Genomic DNA, 19,893 nt, shown 5'->3' with positions numbered 1-19,893 from the left:
ACTGGCCTCTGTTTGCATTTAGATCCCCAGGTACATCATCATATTTGATGAACTCCTAGCTCACACACCCCATGAACACATGGAGAGGAAAAGTCTGGAGTCTGCTAAATCAAAACTAGAGGAATTGTCCACATATGCAGAGAACTTAAAAAAAAGGCATGTTATGGGAAAACAGTAAGTCAGTCTTCTGTGAAAACCTAGTTGTATATCCAGGGATCACAAAGCAAGATGCAATCCAGCTTCTCAGATCCACCCAAGAGTTGGATGATAACCTCTCATGATGGACATAAAGACAGAGATCAACAGCAATACAGTCAGAGTTGGGGATTTTAACACCCCATTGACTTCAATGGATAGATCTTCCAGACAAAAAATCAACAAGGAGACAGTGGCCTTAAATTAAGCAAATGGATTTAATTAATATCTACAGAACAGTTCACCCCAAAGAAGCAGAATATACATACTTTTCAAGTGCACATGGAATGTTTTCTAGAATAGACTCCATGGTAGGTCACAAATCAAGTCTCAGTAGGTTTAAGAAGACTGAAATCATATCAAACATCTTCTCTGACCACAATACTATAAAACCATAAATCAATCACAAGAACACTGAAAACACGCAAAGATGTAGAAGCTAAATAGCATGTCATTGAACAATGAATAGGTCAATAATGAGATTAAGGAAGAAGTCAAATGATACCTTGAAACAAATGAAAGTCATGACACAACAATCCAAAGTTTGTGGGACACAGGGAAAGCAATCCTAAGAGGGAAATTCATAGCATTACAGGCCTGTCTAAAAAGAGAGAGAGAGAGAAAGCTCAAATAAACAATTAAACTTCACACTTAAAGGAACTTGAAAAAGAACAACAACAAAAAAGCCCAAAATGAGAAGGAAGAAAATATTAAAGATGAAAGCAGAAATAAACAAAATAGAGTCTAAAAAATACTGTACAAAGGATCACTAAATCCAAGAGTTGGTTCTTTGAAAAGATAAGCAAGACTGATGACGCTTTAACCAGACTCATCAAGAAAAGAAGGAAAGGACCTAAATAAATAAAATCAGAAGTGAAAGAGGAGAAATAACAACTGACATCAAAGAAATACAAAGGATTGTAAGAAAATCTTATAAACAACTATAAGCCAACAAACTGGACAACCTGGATGAAATGAATAAATTCCTACAAACATACAATCTTCCAAAACTAAATCAGGAAGAATCAGAAAAACTGAATAGACAGATTACACCCAGTGAAATTGAAGCAGTAATCAAAAAACTCCCAACAAACAAAAGTCCTGGACCAGATGGCTTCACAGGTGAATTTTACAAAATATTCCAAGAAGAACTAACAACTCACCTTCTCACACTATTTCATAAAATTCGAGAGAAAGGAAAGCTCCCAAACTCATTTCATGAGGCCAGCATTATCCTAATTCTCAAACCAAACAAAGACACTACAAAGAAAGGTAATTATCAGTCAATATCCCTGATGAAGATAGACACTAGAAAATATTAGCAAACTGAACACAGCAATGCAACAAAAAGATCACACACCATAATCAAGTGGGGTTTATTCTGGAATGCAAGATTGGTACAACATTTGCAAAACAATGAATGTAATTCACCACATAAACAAAATGAAGGTTAAAAACCACGTGATCATATCAGTAGATACAGAAGAGCATTTGATAAAATCCAGCACCCATTTCTGGTAAAAACTGTCAGCATAGGGGAAAGAGGAAACATACCTCAAAATAATGAAAGCCAAATATGACAAACCCACTGCCAGCATCATACTCAAAGGGCAAAAGGTACTAGCATTCCCCTTAAGATCACGAAGAAGACAGTGATGACTGCTTTCACTTCTCTTATTTAACATAGTAGTGGAAGTCTCTTATTCAAACTGAACTAATTAGCAATCAGATGGGAAGGAGAAATAAAAGGTATTCAAATTAGAAAGGAAGAAGTAAAACTTACCATTATTTGCAGATGATGAGATATTGTACATAGAAAACCCCAAAGACTCCACCAGGAAACTACTATAGTTGATAGATGAAACCAGCAAAGTAACAAAATACAAAATTAATATCCAAAAATCAGTTGCATTTATATATGTCAATAATGAAGTAACAAAAAGGGAAATGAAGAAAACAACCCCATTCACAATTGCTACAAAAAGAATAAAATACCTAGGAATAAAACTAACCAAGGATTTAAAAGACCTGTACTCAGAAAAATTCTAGGACACTGAATTAAGAAACTGAAGAAGATAAAAATAAGTGGAAACACATACCATGTTCATGGATAGGAAGAATTATCATTATTAAAATGTCCATACTACCCAAAGCAATCTATAGATTCAAAGCAATTCAGATTCCTGTCAAGATTCCAATGACATATTTCACAGAACTAGAACAAATATTTCAAAAATGTATATGGAGCCACAAAAGTTCCCACATAGCAACAGTGACCCTGAGTAAGAAGAACAGAGTTAGAGGAATCATGCTACCTAATATGAAACTATAAGGCTATAGTAATCAAACAGCATGGTACTGCCATAAAAACAGACACATATATCAACAGAACTGAACAGGAAGCCCAGAAATAAACCCATACCTTTATAGTCAATTAGTATTCAACAGAGGGAGCAAATACCCACAAGGGGCTAAAGATAGCTTATTCAATAAATGGTGTTGGGAAAATAGGACAAATACATGCAGAAAAATGAAACTAGACTACCTTCTTACACCACACACAGAAACAAATCCAAAATGGACCAAAGACTTGTTAATTGTTAGACCTGAAACCATAAGAATCATAGAAGAAAATACAGGCAGCAAAATCTCAGACATTGCTCCTAGCTATATTTTATCAGATATATCTCCCCAGGCAAGGGAAACAAAACAAAAAATAAACAAATGGGACTACATCAAACTAAACAGGTTTTTTTCACAGCAAAGGAAAGCATCAGCAAAATAAAAAGACAACCCACAGAATGGGAGAACATGTTTAATGATACATCTGATAAAGGGTTAATATCCAGAATTTATAAAGAACTTATAAAACTCAACACACACACCACTCAGTTAAAAAATGGACAAGGACCTAGATAAACACTTATCCACAGAGGACATACTGATCGACAATAAGCATATGAAAAGATGCTCAATGTCACTAATCATCAGAGAAATAAACATTTAAACCACAAAGAGCTATCATCTCACACTTGTCAGAATGGTTATCATCGATAAATCAACAAACAAGTGCTGGTGAGGATGTGGATGCATGTTACCTCATGCATGTTGGTGGGAATGCAGATTTTGCAGCCACTGTGGAAAACAGTATGGAAGTACATCAAAAAATTAAAAATCAATCTGCCTTTTGTCCCAGGAATCCCATTTCTGGAATATATGGAACCACACTTCTGGAATATATCCAAAGGAACACAAAACACTAATTCAAAAGAACATAAACACCCCTATGTTCAATGCAGCATTATTTATAATTGCCAAGATATGGAAGCAGCCCAAGTGTCCACCAACAGATGATTGAATAAAACAACCATGGGACATTTACACAATGGAATATTACTCAGCTGTAGAAAAGAGGAAAGTTTTACCTTTTGCAACAGTATGGATGGACCTGGAGAACATTATGCTAAGTGAAATAAGCCAATCAGAGAAAGACAAATATCATATGATTTCACTCACATGTGGAATCTAATGAACAAACTGAACTAAGAAGGAAAATAGGGACAGACTCACAGATGGAGACCAGATAACAGCTAGTGGGGGGAGGGTGTGTGCAGGTTAGGAGGTGGAGGGACTGAGCCAAAAAGGAAAAAAGACTCATGGGCATGGACAACAGTGTGGTGATTGCTGGGGGTACAGAGATATAAGGGGACTAAAAAGTATTGGGGAAAATACAATACAGATTAAATAAAAAGATAAAATAATTTTAAAAAGAAGGAAAGGCCACATGTACATGTGTTCTGCCAACAGAGAGACCTAGTTCAAATCCTAGCTCTGCCATTTGTTAATCTGATGACCTTTGTTTTTTGTTCTCTAAATTATTAGTTCTTTTCTCCTAATTAAAAAAAAGTTACATACACCCCTAGTATAAACACCTAAGTACCAAAAAGCAGTTCCTGAAAATAAAATCACTCATTACAAATAATTTTGTTAATATATTTTAGTACATAATCACTCTCCTCCTCTCTTTCACTCTGTTATATAAACTGTAATTATATGCACAGGTAGATTGGCTTATTATCCTACTGTAAAAATTGTACTAATACATTTCTCACTCATTTGTGGATAATAAATAACATTAGAACACTACCCTTGGAAACAAGGAGGCAGCAGTGAAGGAATCGGTGCTGGGTCTAAGGGCTGGAAGAGAGAAGAGGACGTATGGAAAGCCTTGGGGGAAGCATCAAGGAAAACTTTCCATAGGTCACCTAAGGTTTTATTTTAAGCCCATATTTTTCCTAGAGATTTCCTTTACACACCTGCCAAAAGTATACAAATTTTAAGCTGCTCTCTATATGCTAGTGTTCTTGACTTGTGTGCCTAATAGTTAGCTCTTCAAAGGCTTTCATATTTATGATCTTATGACACCACGGGAACCTGGGCAGTGATTATCACTACCCACGTGGCATTCTGCCAGCAAACTAAGTTCAACCCCAGCTGAGTTTACTCTGGCACCCAGCTCTCTGGTGGCAGAGCTGAGTCTTAACTCAGATTTCCACTGGGCACTCCAACTTCAAGCTAATGCAGTGTCCTTCCTCACTCTTCTTAATGAGGCAATATCACCCATTTTATCTGGGACAAAATGCTAGTTGCTTCACAGACACTCTCTTGAATGCCTGGAACCTCACTGCAATCTAAAAAAGAGAGCATGCTTACTTTACAAATGAGGAAATACCAAGGCTCAGAGAGATTAAGACTTGCCCTAAATTACAGTTAGTGAACACCAGAGCCAAGAGGCAAACCCAGGTACATCACTTTAAGTACATTCCAAACACCATTTCCAAACCAATGTCACCTTTGTAGTCTTGTTCTCCATTAAAACACTTAGCCCTCTGTCTGTGTCTCCTATCTGGAATGAAGACTGCTAACATGCTCCCTTCTTCACCCACCATTTCACTGTAAAGTCCTTAAAACCCGTGGTTGGTTTACTCTATTTTTCCTACAATGCCTAACACTGTAAGAGCTCAGACATATTTTAAGGGACTAGCATCACCTATCAAAAAGCCATCTCAGCTCTGGCAGGTGTAGCCCAGTGGATTGAGCATGGGCCTGTGAACAAAAAAGTTTCCAGTTCGATTCCCATTCTACGGCACATACCTGGGTTGTGGGCCATGTCTCTGGTAGGGGGCACTTGAGAGACAACCACACACTGATGTTTCTCTCCCTCTCTTTCTCCTTCCCTTCCCCTCTCTCTAAAAATAAATAAATAAAATCTTTTAAAAAAGAAGCCATCCCAAAGAAACCAAAACCAGGCCTGTGACTCCAGCACTTTACTTCTGTTGGAAACTAGTAAATATAGGATGCACCCAAATTTATTGGGTGTTCAGACTTCCATAGGAAGCAAACAAGTGGCCTCCTCTTCATTTCCCAGTGAAGTTAAAAAAAAGAAGTAATGATTTACATTTCCTCTGATGCCCACTGTTATCAAAGTCTTCGAGGTTGACCTTCTATGTAAGAAGGCAGGAGCCAGTATGTCTAGGCATTAGCAGAAACTTCTAGATGGTGATATTTTCTAATCCAAATATTTGATAAACAAGATTAAAGTGACTTATGGTCTTAAAATCTCACATATTATCTTGGGACCTCTCAACCCTCATCAGATCAGCTCTGTCTCTTCTGTAGCTTGAACTGAAATACTGATTAGGGTTGATTTCTCTTTGGACTTAATTTTCATATGTTTTCCTTCCACTAATGTTCATTGGTGTCTACTCTTTTCCTGGGAGCTCAGAGCAAGAGTACACAAAGCTTCAGAGTTGACCATAATTCATCATTTAAATACCCCTTTGCAAGGGGAGGAAATAGACTCAAGCTAACATGTAGCATCCTCAATCATAGTTTCAAAAAATATTTTATTTATGTTTTAGAGAGGGGAAGGGAGAGAGAAAGTGGGGGTGGGAGGAACATCAATGTGTGGTTGCATCTCCAGTGCCCTCTTCTGGGGACCTGGCCTGCAGCCCAGGCATGTGCCCTAGACTGGAGTCAAACCGGAGACCCTTTGATTCTCAGATTGGCACTCAACCACTGAGTCACACCAGCCAGGGCTCAAATATGTTTTTTGAAAATATGAGATATTTTCACTCTTTCTTAGAGAAATAAGTAAGGGCATAGAACAGATAGCTTAATCCTTCATTAGTCAAATGCATTTGAGGATATATATATATATCCTCAAATTTATATATATATATATGTAAATTTAGGATTCATCCAAATATATTTATATATAAATATAGGATGCATCCAAATTTATTGGGTGTTCAGACTTCCATAGGAAGCAAATAAGTGGCCTCCTCTTTATATATATATAAATTTCTCTCCAATGTTTTATGATCCTTAGGCATCAGAAACTCTGGGTGATCTCTTTTGATGGGCTGACATTTGGGCTGCGATTCACTGTCAGCAGAGCGGGCCATCAAGATGAATTTCTAGTATCTATTAAATGAAGATGTGATGAATGAAGTCTAAAAATCTGGAGAAACATTTAGCACTACTGTTTCATAAATGTCAGGATGTGCCCAATCGTCTCTCTGGAAATCATACAGGTGCAAATCTCATCAATGGCTGTTTTTGTCTGCCTCAGTGCCAGGAACATGTAAGCTCTCATTCACTTGGACAAGTCTCTTGGGCTTCAAATGGTTTAGTAATTTCCTGAAAGGAGTATCTGTCAATCAGTTTCAGGTTTTAGAGAAATATATGTATTGTTGCTGCTTTGTTCAATGGGCAGAACCCTCTTTCCCTGGAAATCTAAAAGGCTGGCTCCCTCAGATCCTTCAAGCCTTTCCTAGAAATCACCTCCCCAATGAGGCCTTCCCCCAACACCCTATTTAAAAAACCCTTCCAATTACCATCTCTCTGTCTTCCTGTTTGCTTTTCTCCAAAGCACTTATTACCAGTTGAAAAATACATATTTTACTACCTTATTTATATCTTCTCTGACCCCCTTAATTGTAAGCTCCATAGGGTACAATTTCTTCTGTTATATCTCCAGTGCTTAGAATAGTGGTTTTAGCAGATATAGGTACTCAATAAGTATTTATTGAGTGAATGAGTGATGAATAAATAATTGAGACTAAGAATCTTATTACAGGTAAAGCTATAAACTTAGAGAGGTCAAGCAATAAGAGCTTTTACTATAAGTTTTATAGGCCAGAATTTATCCTCAGTATAATCACACATTCTTTTTAAAAATGTGCATATGCCTTCAGGCCACACGCTTATGGAGCCATGAACTAAACAGAATGTTTCAGGAGTGAAAACAAGGCTTTTGAAACTTATCCTTTCTTTTTAATTATTATTCTCTCCCCAGCAGTTGCTGGGGAGGATGTCTTGAGCATCAAATACACAATTACATGATGCTTTCTGGGCTGAAGGTTAAGAGGAGAAGCACGCAGCTGAGAACCAGGAAGAGTTGCATTTCTGTGGCAATGTTGGCAAAATAACTGCAGGCTGCAGGGAAAGTCCCTCTACAGCTCTGTGCCTGCGTCTCCCAGGTCATAGAGCCCTTTCTCCGTAGGGAAAGGAGAGGCTGTGAGAGTCAAAGAAAAGAGTAAAAGAAAATCGATTTAAAAAATATAAATAGTAGATATTATTACTAAGTTTTAAACTGATAATAAAGTTATATACTTTTCCAATACCTTATATTGAACACAATTTAGGAAAATATTAAACCATACTGAATACAAAATGTTTAAAAACATTAGGATAGATATGCTTTCATTGACTTTGTCTTGAAAAGAAGATGGAAAATGCAGTTTTGACTTTCCTGTGGTTGGATTTTATGAAAACAAATGATCTGATCTACAAATATAAGAAGAATTTAACATGTCTTAAGCACCATCAAAATGAATGGTAAATGAACTTGGCTATTAATTTAAGATTTAGTCCACTATTTTAACTTGGCCATAATCAAATTATATAGTATCTATCTGCCTATCTATCCATCTATTCATCTATCCACCCCTGAATTATAACATAGTATATTTACATCAAGAGATACAAGAACTGACGATTCTAATAAATATGTTCAAATTGGCATGCCATGGTGGAAATTTCAGCCCACTCTTTGGCAGACAAAATTTTTGGGTTTCCCGACTTCAGTGGAATGACCAGCTCTGAGAAACCTCAGAATGTGCTGGGAATCGCGAGCCTTGCCTTCCTGTTTGGTTCTGTCACTAACAAACTAGTGCGTGTGGTTTTGGCTCAGGTGCATTTCCTGGAACTCTGTTTCTTTCTGTGTAAAAGGAAGAGGATGAATTAGATTATCATAGAAACATCAGAAAATGTTAAAATTAAAGGAGCTTTGGGGATCATTTAATCTAGCATGTCTGTGTTATAAAAGAAACAACTTCTGAAATGTCTATATCTATTAGATATGATCATTCTGTTACTAGTCTTTCCAGTCAGATATTTTATAGCAACTCTTCCATCCCTCCCCCATGAAAAATGAAATTAAGCTTTAAAAATTACATGATGAAAGATATTATCCAAATAAATAAGAAGTGCCAGGAGTAAATTTCTGACCTGTGATTAACAATGTTATTCTCAATCATTACCCCAATTTGCAGCGTTTTGCACTTGCCTAAGAATGTGAAGTGGGTGTATATTAAAATGTAATTACATATCATCGTACTTCATTAATTCTTCTTGGGAAGCAAGAGGTGATGAAAAAACATAATTGAGCCTCTACTATTTGGGAAGCATTTTACATTAACTATCTTATTTAGTCCTTAAACCAATGGTAACTCTTACCATTTCCCAATTATTTAACTCTCTTGATACTGAATTTTTTATAAATTCAGTATCTCTATTTAACTCTCTTGATACTGAAGTTTTATTAATCAAGAGAGCTAAATAGAGATACTGAATTTATAAAAAATTCAGTATCAAGAAAGTTAAATAATTTGTCTTAAAGCATATTACTTACTAAGAAAGTGAGTTGCAAAATTGGGGTTCAATCTCAAATTTTGTGGCCTCAAAACTTAGGAACTTTGCACTATTTCACATGGCTTGACTAAATAGAAAAATTTTCTTTCATAATTCTTCAGCTACATAAGATGAAAAACCACACAAGAACTCCATGACTGGACAACGTACAGAAAGAGAACAGAATGCTTGGGTCAAGGTGAAGGAGTTCCTCAATCAGATATCTCTTCTTTCACACCAAAATAAAAATAATGAATAAAATGTTTTGAAACATTAAAAGCTACAGGGCCACATTCAAAGATAGGAAGTGAAAATATTCATGTTGCAGAAGCTGAGGGAACACAGAACAATAGAGATTAAAGTAATGCAATCCAGTTGTAGCTGTAACCATGTGTATGGACTAGACATGGAACTTCGCGGTCTGTGTAGGTATGGAAGTTGAATCTGCCACACACATCAGGGACCATGTGAGCCCAGGGGGAGTACCATACTGCCTGCCCATTCATAAGAGTTGAAATAGCTTTACCCACTCACACACAGTTACGAATAGATGTATTCCATTTATTTGGACACAGAAAAATTACATGAGATCTGGACCTGTATTGATACATAACTTCCATAGCTGTTGAAACAACAGTTGATAAAAATTTAGTATCTATTCTGAGCCCTGGCTGGCGTAGCTCAGTGGATTGAGCGCAGGCTGGGAACCAAAGTGTCCCAGGTTCGATTCCCAGCCAGGGTACATTCCTGGGTTGCAGGCCATAACCCCTGGCAACCGCACATTGATGTTTCTCTCTCTCTCTATCTCTCTATCTCTCTATCTCTATCTCCCTCCCTTCCCTCTCTAAAAATAAATAAATAAAATCTTTAAAAAAATTTAGTATCTATTCTGGATGAAAACCATTAATAAAATAACAACAGATGAATGTCTTCTAGTTATTTATACATATGAAATCCAGCATCAACCTCAGTAGGAAAACACTAGATGATAATTGACTTCTAGTGAATGTCTAGCTAACATACTTAGACAAAGAAGAAAAAAGAAAAGGAAAAAATGTACATTATACAACTTGAAGGGAAAAGGCAAATGTAACATTACTTGCAGAAGATAGCATTGTAGAAATCAAAAATCCGAGCGACTTCAAGTCAAAACCATTCCAAACTATAAGAAGTCTGGTGCAAACATAGACAGGTTTCATTGTAACAGGCTTCATAACTACTTAAAAAATATAATGTAAAAGAATATATATAAAATACACAAGAATAATGCAACTATATAATGGTTAGCAAAAAAAGTAAAAAACTTCTAAAAAGAAAACCATAATATGCTTCTAAGAGACAAAGAAAACAACTCATTGAAAAAGAAAAACCTACCTGTTTCCAATATAAAATTTATAGCATAAGGTTAATTATCCCAAATTAATCTACAAATCTAAAGCATCCTAAGAAAAATACAAGCTACTTTTTTAAATTAAGCAGATTCAAATGTTCCTATGAGGAAACAAACACGCAGCAGTAATCACTAAGTCATAATATTCATGTTGTGGACTGAACAGTGTCCCCCCAAACTTATGTGCATGGGGTTGAGGGCCCAACCCCATTACTTGTGACTGTACGTGGAGATGGGCCTTTAAAGAGGTCATTAACTTAAGGTGAGGCCGTTAGCATGGGCCCTAACCCCAATCTGACTGCTGTTTTTATAAAAAGAGATTAGGACACACAGACACACCAGGATGCTGATGTACAGACGAAAGTCCATGTGAGGACAGAGCAAGAAGGTGACCACCTGAAAGTCAAAGAGAGAGGTTCAGGAGAAACCAAACCTGTCAACACTTTGGTCTTGGATCCCAAGCCTCTAGAATTGTCAGAAAATAAATTGCTGCTGTTAAAGCCACCAACTCTGTGCTATTTTGTCATGGCAGCCCTAGCAGACTAACACAATTTAGTATAGCCCTAATGACCCACAGCCCCTCTGAGTTATTAACATTCATTGTACAAATATTCACTGAAAATCTAATAAGAGTCGTATACTGATATTTCAGTATGAAATGTTTTTTCCTGCACAGTATTTAGGACGGGGCAAATGGTTGCTTAAGCAATTTAATAATTTTCCATATGGAGAAGTCTGGAGCTACAAGCAGCCCGGAATTGGCTCCACAGCAAAACAAAGTCATCAAGAACTCAGCCTATTTATATCCTCTGGTTCAGCCATCTTTCATTTACGGGCTTTCAACTTTGTGCTATTGTGACTTGTTGAAACAATTCAGCTACAGAGTTTCATGCATGACTGAATCACACCAGCATCACAAATAACTCTGCAAGAAGGGAGAGCAAACTTCACAGGGAAAGCACCAAGAAATGCTTTCCCAAACCCCACAGCTGACTTCTTTTCACTCTTGGTGAATATTAAGGTGATATACACATGCATCCATTCATTCTACACAAAGTTACTGAGTGCAAGTACCAGGCAAATACTCTTCATAGAAGTTAGGGGCTTTACTATGTTAACAATAATAATTGATGGTGTTAATAATATGGCCCTGAATGTTGAAAACAATCATAAACTATTTAGTTGAGGAGAGCTACTTGACTGAATTACTATGGTACTCACCCAAGAGTATTCTACACACTCAAAATCCTGTTAAAATACCAGTACTTTGTTAAACTGGTTAAAATAAATAATCCAACCCACAGTATTTTCGTTCTAGTCTTCTCAGTTACCACATACAAATAAATCAAAATGTTTTTGCACATTCTCTAGATACATGTATGGGTGATATAAGGGATATAAAAAGATTTCCTTTGTACAGATCCTATTAGTTTCATTGGGGAAATAAGACCTACATTCAAAAGAAAATGTTAGCAAGAATGAAATATTGCTATATCACATAATACTTATATTGAATTATTCTGATTAGTTATCAGTTTCCCAAACTTTCACACCTGTTCATTTAATCTACAATTCCCTTCCTTTCTCTCCCTCTCTTCTTTCTTAGTCTTTGAAGCTCAGATCAAGGGTTAACTCCTATACAAAACTTTCTCTAACCACCCATACCTTCTTTGTGTACCCACTGCACAATATTTCAACAGCACATTATAAATTATTACATATATTTGTTTGTATGCTTGTCTCATTGAAGATTATATTCATTCAGCGTTATGTACTTAGAACCTAGTCTAATGCTGAAAACAGAAGAGATCAACAAAAAAAGTGAATGAAAGAATGAGAATCTGACTATTTATAAAGAAGAGAAAATATAACATTGTAAGGACCAAAAGAATTAGAGAAGTTCAGAAGTCATTGGAGATCTCTTCATGGTGAAGGAACAAACTTGATGAAAAGAATGCTTATTCTAGAAGAAAAATATTTGGCTGTGTGCTCTCTTTGAATCAACTTTAAGTTATTCACTGTGAGAAATAAAGCCAGTATACTTCCTTGTTCCTGGGCTAAAGAATTTGAGAAGTAAATATATTATCCTGTTTCTGTGCTAAACACACCTGCAACTGGGCAAAAGCAATTTAGCTACTTGCTACAGGAAATACTTGCTTTGGAAGATAAATCTATGAACCAACCAAAATAGCCTACTTACGAAGACTAGTGGCTCACTTCATGACCCCCTCCTTATCACGTCCACACAAACAAAGCTATTTTGTTAACAAACTCTGCCCAATCCCTGTTTCTTGCCTTGCAACATCTGCCTTAAAATCACTAAAAGCACTGTCTACTTTCTCCTGGAAATTCCCTCTTCAGAGACCTTGCTAAGTACCTACCACACTGGTGTTCTCCTTTACTGTAATAAGTCTAATAAATTCGTATTTGCATGATCAACACGTTTGACTAGTGGTCTTGGGTGGAGTTAAAGGTCAATAGCAGCCCTAAAATGAATTTGACATACACCCCAACTGCGAAGAATATAGCTGAGGTGGGAAAGCTAATTTTGAGTTATTTACCTTAGATTGTGTTCTTTTCCCCAAATATGAGGAGGCATGAGCTAACTTATAAAAACACAGTATTCTTACTCATTTTAAGTGACATGTAAAGTTATGAATCTTTCACTTACCTCTTCTTTAAAAGAATATTTTCTCATATCCTTATACTCCTAACTTTATTGAATGGTGTTGCCTGAAAAATAATCATTTACTTTACTTTAACAGCTCTGTTAGGGCCTGAGTATTTATTATGGAAAATCTACATTTTCAGTTAAAGGATTCCTTAAAACATAAAGCCCATGCTTCCTTTTTAAAGTGTTTTCACCTAATGAATGTTGGTGAAAAAAATGTACTGTCACTATTATATTATGAGATACTGTTTGTAGAAAATTTATATTTTTGGTTTTTTATTATATTAAGTTATAACTAGTTGTTATCAGCTCTGGGACCTGTAATATATGTTGAATGAATAAAACAAAAATAAAAAAATAGCAATGAGGAAATAGTATTTGGTAAATGAACAAATGTGTAAATAAATGGGTATAAATTGACATAATTCGCCCTGGCTGGCGTAGCTCGGTGGACTGAGCATGGGCTGCAAACCAAACTGTTGCAGGTTCGATTCCCAGTCAGGGTACATGCCTGGGTTGCAGGCAGTGACCCCCAGCAACCTCACATTGATGTGTTTCTCTCTCTCTCTCTTTCTCACTCCCTTCCCTCTCTAAAAAAATAAATAAATAAAATCTTTTTTAAAAAAAAGAAAATTCTTTTTTTAAAAATTGACATAATTCTAGGAATCCACAGTTGGCTATTAAATATATAATGAATATTTTTGCCATTTCAAAAATGACTGCCAATAATTCTTTATCTTTAAAAGACTTATCTCCACTTTATGTGCTATCACAAGGATCTAGTCTACTCCAGTGGTTAGGGCCATTTAGAAAGTTGACGTGTCCCAACACCTCAGAAAGAGTACTCCTGCAGTTAATGGACTTTGTCTAAGTAAGTCTGATTTCAATTCAATCCAGCCATCATTTCTAAGTCTTCACTGTGTGCAATGCATTAGGTCAAGCACTGAGTGGCTATAGAGACCAGAAGACACAAAGGATGACCCAATGGACTACTTGTTCGCAATAAAAGAATATGAAACACAAATAACTGTGATTGAAGGTAAAATGACATATGCATACAAATGGAGATGAAAGAAATGTGATAGGGAGACATGGAGAGAAAGTATGATTTCTAAAAGTGGGACTAAAAAGCCTTCAGTATTTTCTGGTGATGATTAAGTAATATGTCAAGTAGCCCTGAATTTTGAGATAAGATAGAAGATATTTTAAGCTGAACAGAAACAATGATGTCCAGAAATGCATGGGTTGGTAAGAGCTGCAGAAGATTACACAATATGGAAGACTATAATGGAAAGAAAAACTTAAAAGGTGTCAGGGACCAGATGTGAATATGCTAAGGAGTTTGCATTCACACCCATCTGTCCCACCTACAAGGTCTGAGGTAGCCAGGATTTTACCTGTGCTAAAATCATTTCAATAAGATCACACCCTCCAGGATTTATTTACCACTTAATACATTTCCATAACATTGATTCTTGATTGCTCACTCTTGGGCTTCTAGGTTAAAAAGAAACAAAAAAAGTTGTATTGAATTCAGCTTTAATATTCTATATCTTTAATTTCGTTACCAGAACTAAGGCTTTCTTCTCCCTATTGAGCCACTGGCAAATCAAACAATATTTGGTTGACAATTCCCCTATCTCAGCCCTGTGCAGTAAATCTATACATTTCTCATGAAAATTATGTAGTACTTTATGGTTTGCTACCCATTTTCAAATACACGTGACTGTCACATAATGTAACATTTATTGTGTCCTTGTAATTTGGCAAACATTGTGCCTAGTTCTTCATATAGAATGTTATTTTACCTTCATTTAAAAATGAGAATATTATGGCTTATAGACCTTAAGAGACATCACGAGGCCATGGAACTAATATGTAGAAATAAAATCAGGGCTGACCCTAGAATTTCTACCTTAACCATTATGCTATATTATTTTCTAAACACATACACACACACCACAAAACTAGTTATGACATTTTAGTAAAGACAACAAAACAGTTTTGCAAATTAATGACTTTGTAAATATTACTCTACTAAACTTCTTAATTCATTCAGACTATCATTAAGTTGATCTCACTGTTTCAATTTATACAACATTGTCAAAAATGCATAATGTCATCTTTATTTGTATTTTTAATGCTTTTTGAAGGGCAGTTTTTATTTATTTATTTATTTGTCTGTTTATTTATTTATTTATTTTAGAGAGAAAGGAAATGAGGGAGAAAGAGAGGGACAGAAACATCAATGTGTGAGACAAATAATGTACAAGAGAAACATCAATCGGTTGCCTCTCACATGCCCCCAACTGAAGGACTGGCCTAAAACCCAGGCATGTGCCTCGACTGAGAATCAAACCCATGACTTTTCAGATACCAGTCTAGTGCCCAATCTACTAAGCCACACCAATCAGGGCTGCAATCTTCATTTACTTGAAGTTATGTGTCAAAGTTTCTGCATTAAAGGATAAATAGTTGCAAATGGACCAACATTTAAGCAACTACTTTGAAATCTAAACATATTTTATTATTTTAGATTTTAGAATTCCAAATATGTTATTTTAATACAAAACAAAATTCTCAAGACGATAATTTCTACTAGCTGTTATAAATTGGCTTGGAGGAGGTGGGATTTTATTTCATAGATGAGTGGGCAGTTTGCATAGTATGCCTTCTGAACTCTGTCAGTGGTGTACTTCTGTTCCTTTTGTACAACCTATAGCACCAGTGGGGCTTTCCCACCTCCCTACTCTCCCAAAAGTAACAATATCTTCCTGCTGTGCTACCGGTTGGATCTATGTCTGCCCCTCATTAAGTAGGGCATGGCTGGCTGAAAGAAAAACGAAGTCTTATAGAAAACACAGGAGTACTATTAAATTGAATTTAAAGGAACATTTTATTAGAAAAAGATTGAAGTCCTCTTGCTGTTTGTTAAAGAAATATCATTTTGATGCTATACATAATAGAACTACACAAGAAATTCTAGCCTAGAAGCAAGCTACTAGTTTGGTGTGATTCCACTAGAGAAAAGAGTGGAATACCGTTTGAAGAGGCTTTGTCATCAGAAATTAATTCTAAAATCTCATGGTTATAAGATTGTATATAATAACAAAAAATGTGAAAAAATATCCGGCAGGGAAAACCAGGTAGTAATAGTTTTGCAATTAAGTGAAAACTATTAGGTGAAAGCAAGTGCCCAGTTCCTCCTTAGAAAACAGATTTGTCTTTCCAAGAGAACAAACACTTGGACCACTGAAGATCAAAGAGAACAAGAGAAAAATATATTACATATAAAATATTTTTATCCTGGAGGCAACTAAAAGTGGTTTTCTTGGACAAAAATAATATGAGCCAAAATAACTTTAATTGTCATTTGGGGAATCATTATTGACTGTGTAACAGAGTTAAGCATGTTCTGCAGATAATTCAATAGGCCTTAAAAACTCAGTAAATAAAAATGAGCAATTATTATGATGACAGCTTATCTAACCTTTTTTTTTTAACCTTAAGAATTCATTAAAGAAGAGATCCAAGATGGCAGAGGAGTAAGTAGAAATTATACACTAACCTCCTCCCAGGACCAGTCTGGAATTACTACTAAATTGTAGAAAAATCTTCCTGAACACTAGCTGGAGAGAAACCTTATAACCAAGGGCAGACAGGAGAAAACACTACACGACTATGAGGCTGGTGGGAAGTGTGCAGAATGTGCAAGAGGGCAGGCTGGGCTCCCACAGTCAGAAACTGAAGTTCCGGAGGGATATTTCAGCAACCGGGGGGTTCCCCCTGAGAAGTGTGGAGTCTAAACAACAAAATGAGCTCCCCAGCACCAGAGCTGGAAAGGAACCCAGATGACACCCAGCTGTGAAAAGCAGCAGGGTTTCTGTCTGCCATGGAGATGTGACTAGAGACATAGAGAACCTCTTAAAGGGCCAATGCACAAAATTTCATTTGCAGCCACTTATCCTGGGCCCTGGCAGAGGGAGGGCAGAGTGGACTAGAGCAGACACTTGAGGAGGGTGTGGGTCTGGTGGCTCTGGGGAGAGAACTAAAGGAACAGCTGCCAGGATCCCTGTGCTGAGTCATTCCACATACCACTGAAGCCATCTTTCTCATGGAGAGCAGTCCTCTCCATGTGGCATCAGCCTGAGGGGAAGCAATAGTCCCATTCACAGGAATTACTCTGTCTCACCCTGTGGTGTTAAAGCCCAGCTGCTGATTACAGCTTGAGGCTATATCACTGATCTGTTTCAGGCGGAAAATACAAAGAAGCAACCAAAATTGGAAGAAAAAGAAACAGACCCCAAATGAAAGAACAAGAGAATTCTCCAGAAGAAGAACTAGATGAAATGGAGGCAAGCAATTTATCAGATAGTTTAGAGTAATGATTATGAGGATACTCAAGAGCAGGGGAAAAAAACACAGAAACAGTAAAAGAGGACCAGTCAGAAATAAAGAATACAAATTCTGAATAAATAATACACTGGAAGGAATAAAGAGTAGGTTAGATGAAGCAGAAGATCAAATCTGTGATTTGGAAGAAAAGGTAAAAAACACCTAGGCAGAGCAGCAAAATGGAAAAAGAATTAAAAAAAATTGATGAGAGCTTAAGAAACATTTGGGACAAGCATAACAACATCTGCATCATGTGAATACCAAAAAGAGGAGAGCGAGCAAGGCATTGAGAACCTATTTGAAGAAACAGTGACAGAAAACTTCCCTAGTCTGGTGAAGGAAAAAGAGACGCAAGTCCAGGAAGCTCAGAGAGTCCCAAGCAAGTTGAACCCAAAGAGGCCTACACCAAGACACATCATAATTAAAATGCCAAGGCTTAAAGACAAAGAGAGAATCCTAAAAGCCATAAGAGAAAGACAGGTAGTTACATACAAGGGAGCACCAATCTCAGACATTGCTCAGGTATATTTGTCAGGTCATTTCATTTGTGTATTTTTTCTTTTGTTTCCCTTGTGGAACCTCAAACTAAAGTTTTTGCACAGACATTGCTCAGATATATTTGTCAGGTCATTTCATTTGTGTATTTTTTCTTTTGTTTCCCTTGCAGAACCTCAAACTAAAAGTTTTTGCACAGAAATGGAAATCATCAACAAAATAACAACACAACCCACAGAATGGAAGGATATATTCACCAATATACCTGTTAAGGTTTTAATATCCAAAATTCACAGATGGAGAGCAAGATGGCAGCTAGGGGGGTGGGGGGATGTTAGGAGGTGGAGGGACTGAGCAAAAAGGAAAAAGGTTTCATGGACATGGACAACAGTGTGGTGATTGCTGGGGCGAGGGGATTATAAGAAGACTAATGATAATGGAAAAAATACAATAAAGATTAAATTAAAAAAAGAATTCATTCAAGTAAACGTGTTCTCTAACAGAAACAAGGGTTTGTTTCAAAAAATTGTTTAGCATACTACATAAATGTATTGCTAAGTTATTGGCCTATGTTCTGGCAAATACTAGCATGAACGTTCAAGCAAATTATTTGAGAAACCTTATTCACTTTACTTATACTTAGCACTAGGAAAATCAAATGATTATGTTTCTGATGAAAATGACTGGTTTTAGGGGGCCGGTGCCTGGAGTGAGGGTTGCGGCTGCTGGCTGTGTAGGGGGCCTGCAGCCTGGCCCTGGGTTTCTGGGTCCAGCACCCTGGCCACAGTGCCCAGTGCCGCACACCAGTGCCTGCACAGTGAACCTCAGAGCTATCATGTGGAGCAGGCTCCTGAGGAAAAGGTGGGTGCTCACCATAGTCTTACCACTCTCTCTTGTCCACTTCCTCACCAGCACCTTCAAGCAAGAGGAGAGGGCAGTGAGAGATGGAATCTCCTCCAGGTTCAAGACCACAATCAGCCCTTTCTGTGGAAAATGCAGTTTAACTTAGGCAATAGCAGTTGACCCAGCAACCAGTGCTTTCATTCAAGGGAAGCAACTCATCATGGGACAAACTAGGATATGTTTGTGAAAGGAAGGATTTGTTGGTTATTGGCTGCTGTAAGGTCAATGTCCAGGGCACCAAGCAGTAGTGCTGTGAGGGCTGCTTGTCCAATGGCTGCTGCAGTGCTTAGGAGCACTGCGTTTCCCGCTGCCAGCAGCCCAACAAGCAACTTCTGGAGCGGTTCCTCGACCTGGCAGCCGCGGCATCCCAGAACCTCTTCATGGCAGTCGATGACTGCTTTGAATTGTGTTTGGCTAAGTGCAGGACCTCATCCCAGACCGTGCAGCCCGAGAACACCTATAGGGATCCCACAGCAAAGTATTGCTTCAGAGAGAGCCCTCCGGAGCTCTTCTGGCGTGATGGATGCAGAAGATTTGCCAAGCCCACGTGACTGAAGCACTTCAAGCCAGGCTTCAGCTGTCACTAGTCCCTCGGAAGAAGAGGGAGTTGTCACGTGGAAACCTTGGCTTTGACCACTTCTTGGCTTGTACTCTTTGGCTCATTCCCTGCTGGGCTTTACCAGATGGAACTAATCTGTAAAGCAGCTTGGAAACACCAGCGGGTCACATTTGAAAAAGACAACTGCAGGCAACCTTGTGGAGGGGTTGGCGCTTTAGGTGCCTCCACCATTGCAGCTGCTTGAGTCTTGTGATCACTCATAGTGCTCATTGGGGCCCTTCACTGTAAAGTTATTTACTGGATTTCTTT

General features: G+C 37.3%; 1 protein-coding gene across 1 annotated transcript; it reads left to right on the top strand.

Moving 5' to 3' along the window:
* Positions 1-18,801: 18,801 nt before the first annotated feature.
* Positions 18,802-19,576, top strand: LOC123827375 (SREBP regulating gene protein-like). Its single transcript, XM_045851890.1, has 2 exons — positions 18,802-19,059; positions 19,352-19,576. Exons 1-2 carry the CDS (start codon positions 18,802-18,804, stop codon positions 19,574-19,576), a joined length of 483 nt encoding a protein of 160 aa, XP_045707846.1.
* Positions 19,577-19,893: the final 317 nt, after the last annotated feature.

This window comes from Phyllostomus hastatus, unplaced genomic scaffold (genome assembly GCF_019186645.2).
Source record: "Phyllostomus hastatus isolate PE091 unplaced genomic scaffold, TTU_PhHast_1.1 phas_contig_86, whole genome shotgun sequence".
Classification (NCBI taxonomy): Eukaryota; Metazoa; Chordata; class Mammalia; order Chiroptera; family Phyllostomidae; genus Phyllostomus; species Phyllostomus hastatus.
The sequence above is the reverse complement of the archived record's forward strand: the minus strand, read 5'-3'. Positions and strand labels throughout refer to the sequence as shown.

Excerpts from the sequence above, each read along its gene's own strand:
- LOC123827375 (XM_045851890.1), top strand. The coding sequence starts at position 18,802 with ATGACTGGTTTTAGGGGGCCGGTGCCTGGAGTGAGGGTTGCGGCTGCT. Across the intron at positions 19,060-19,351 it reads TCAAGCAAGAGGAGAGGGCA|CAACTTCTGGAGCGGTTCCT; the intron begins GTGAGAGATGGA and ends CAGCCCAACAAG.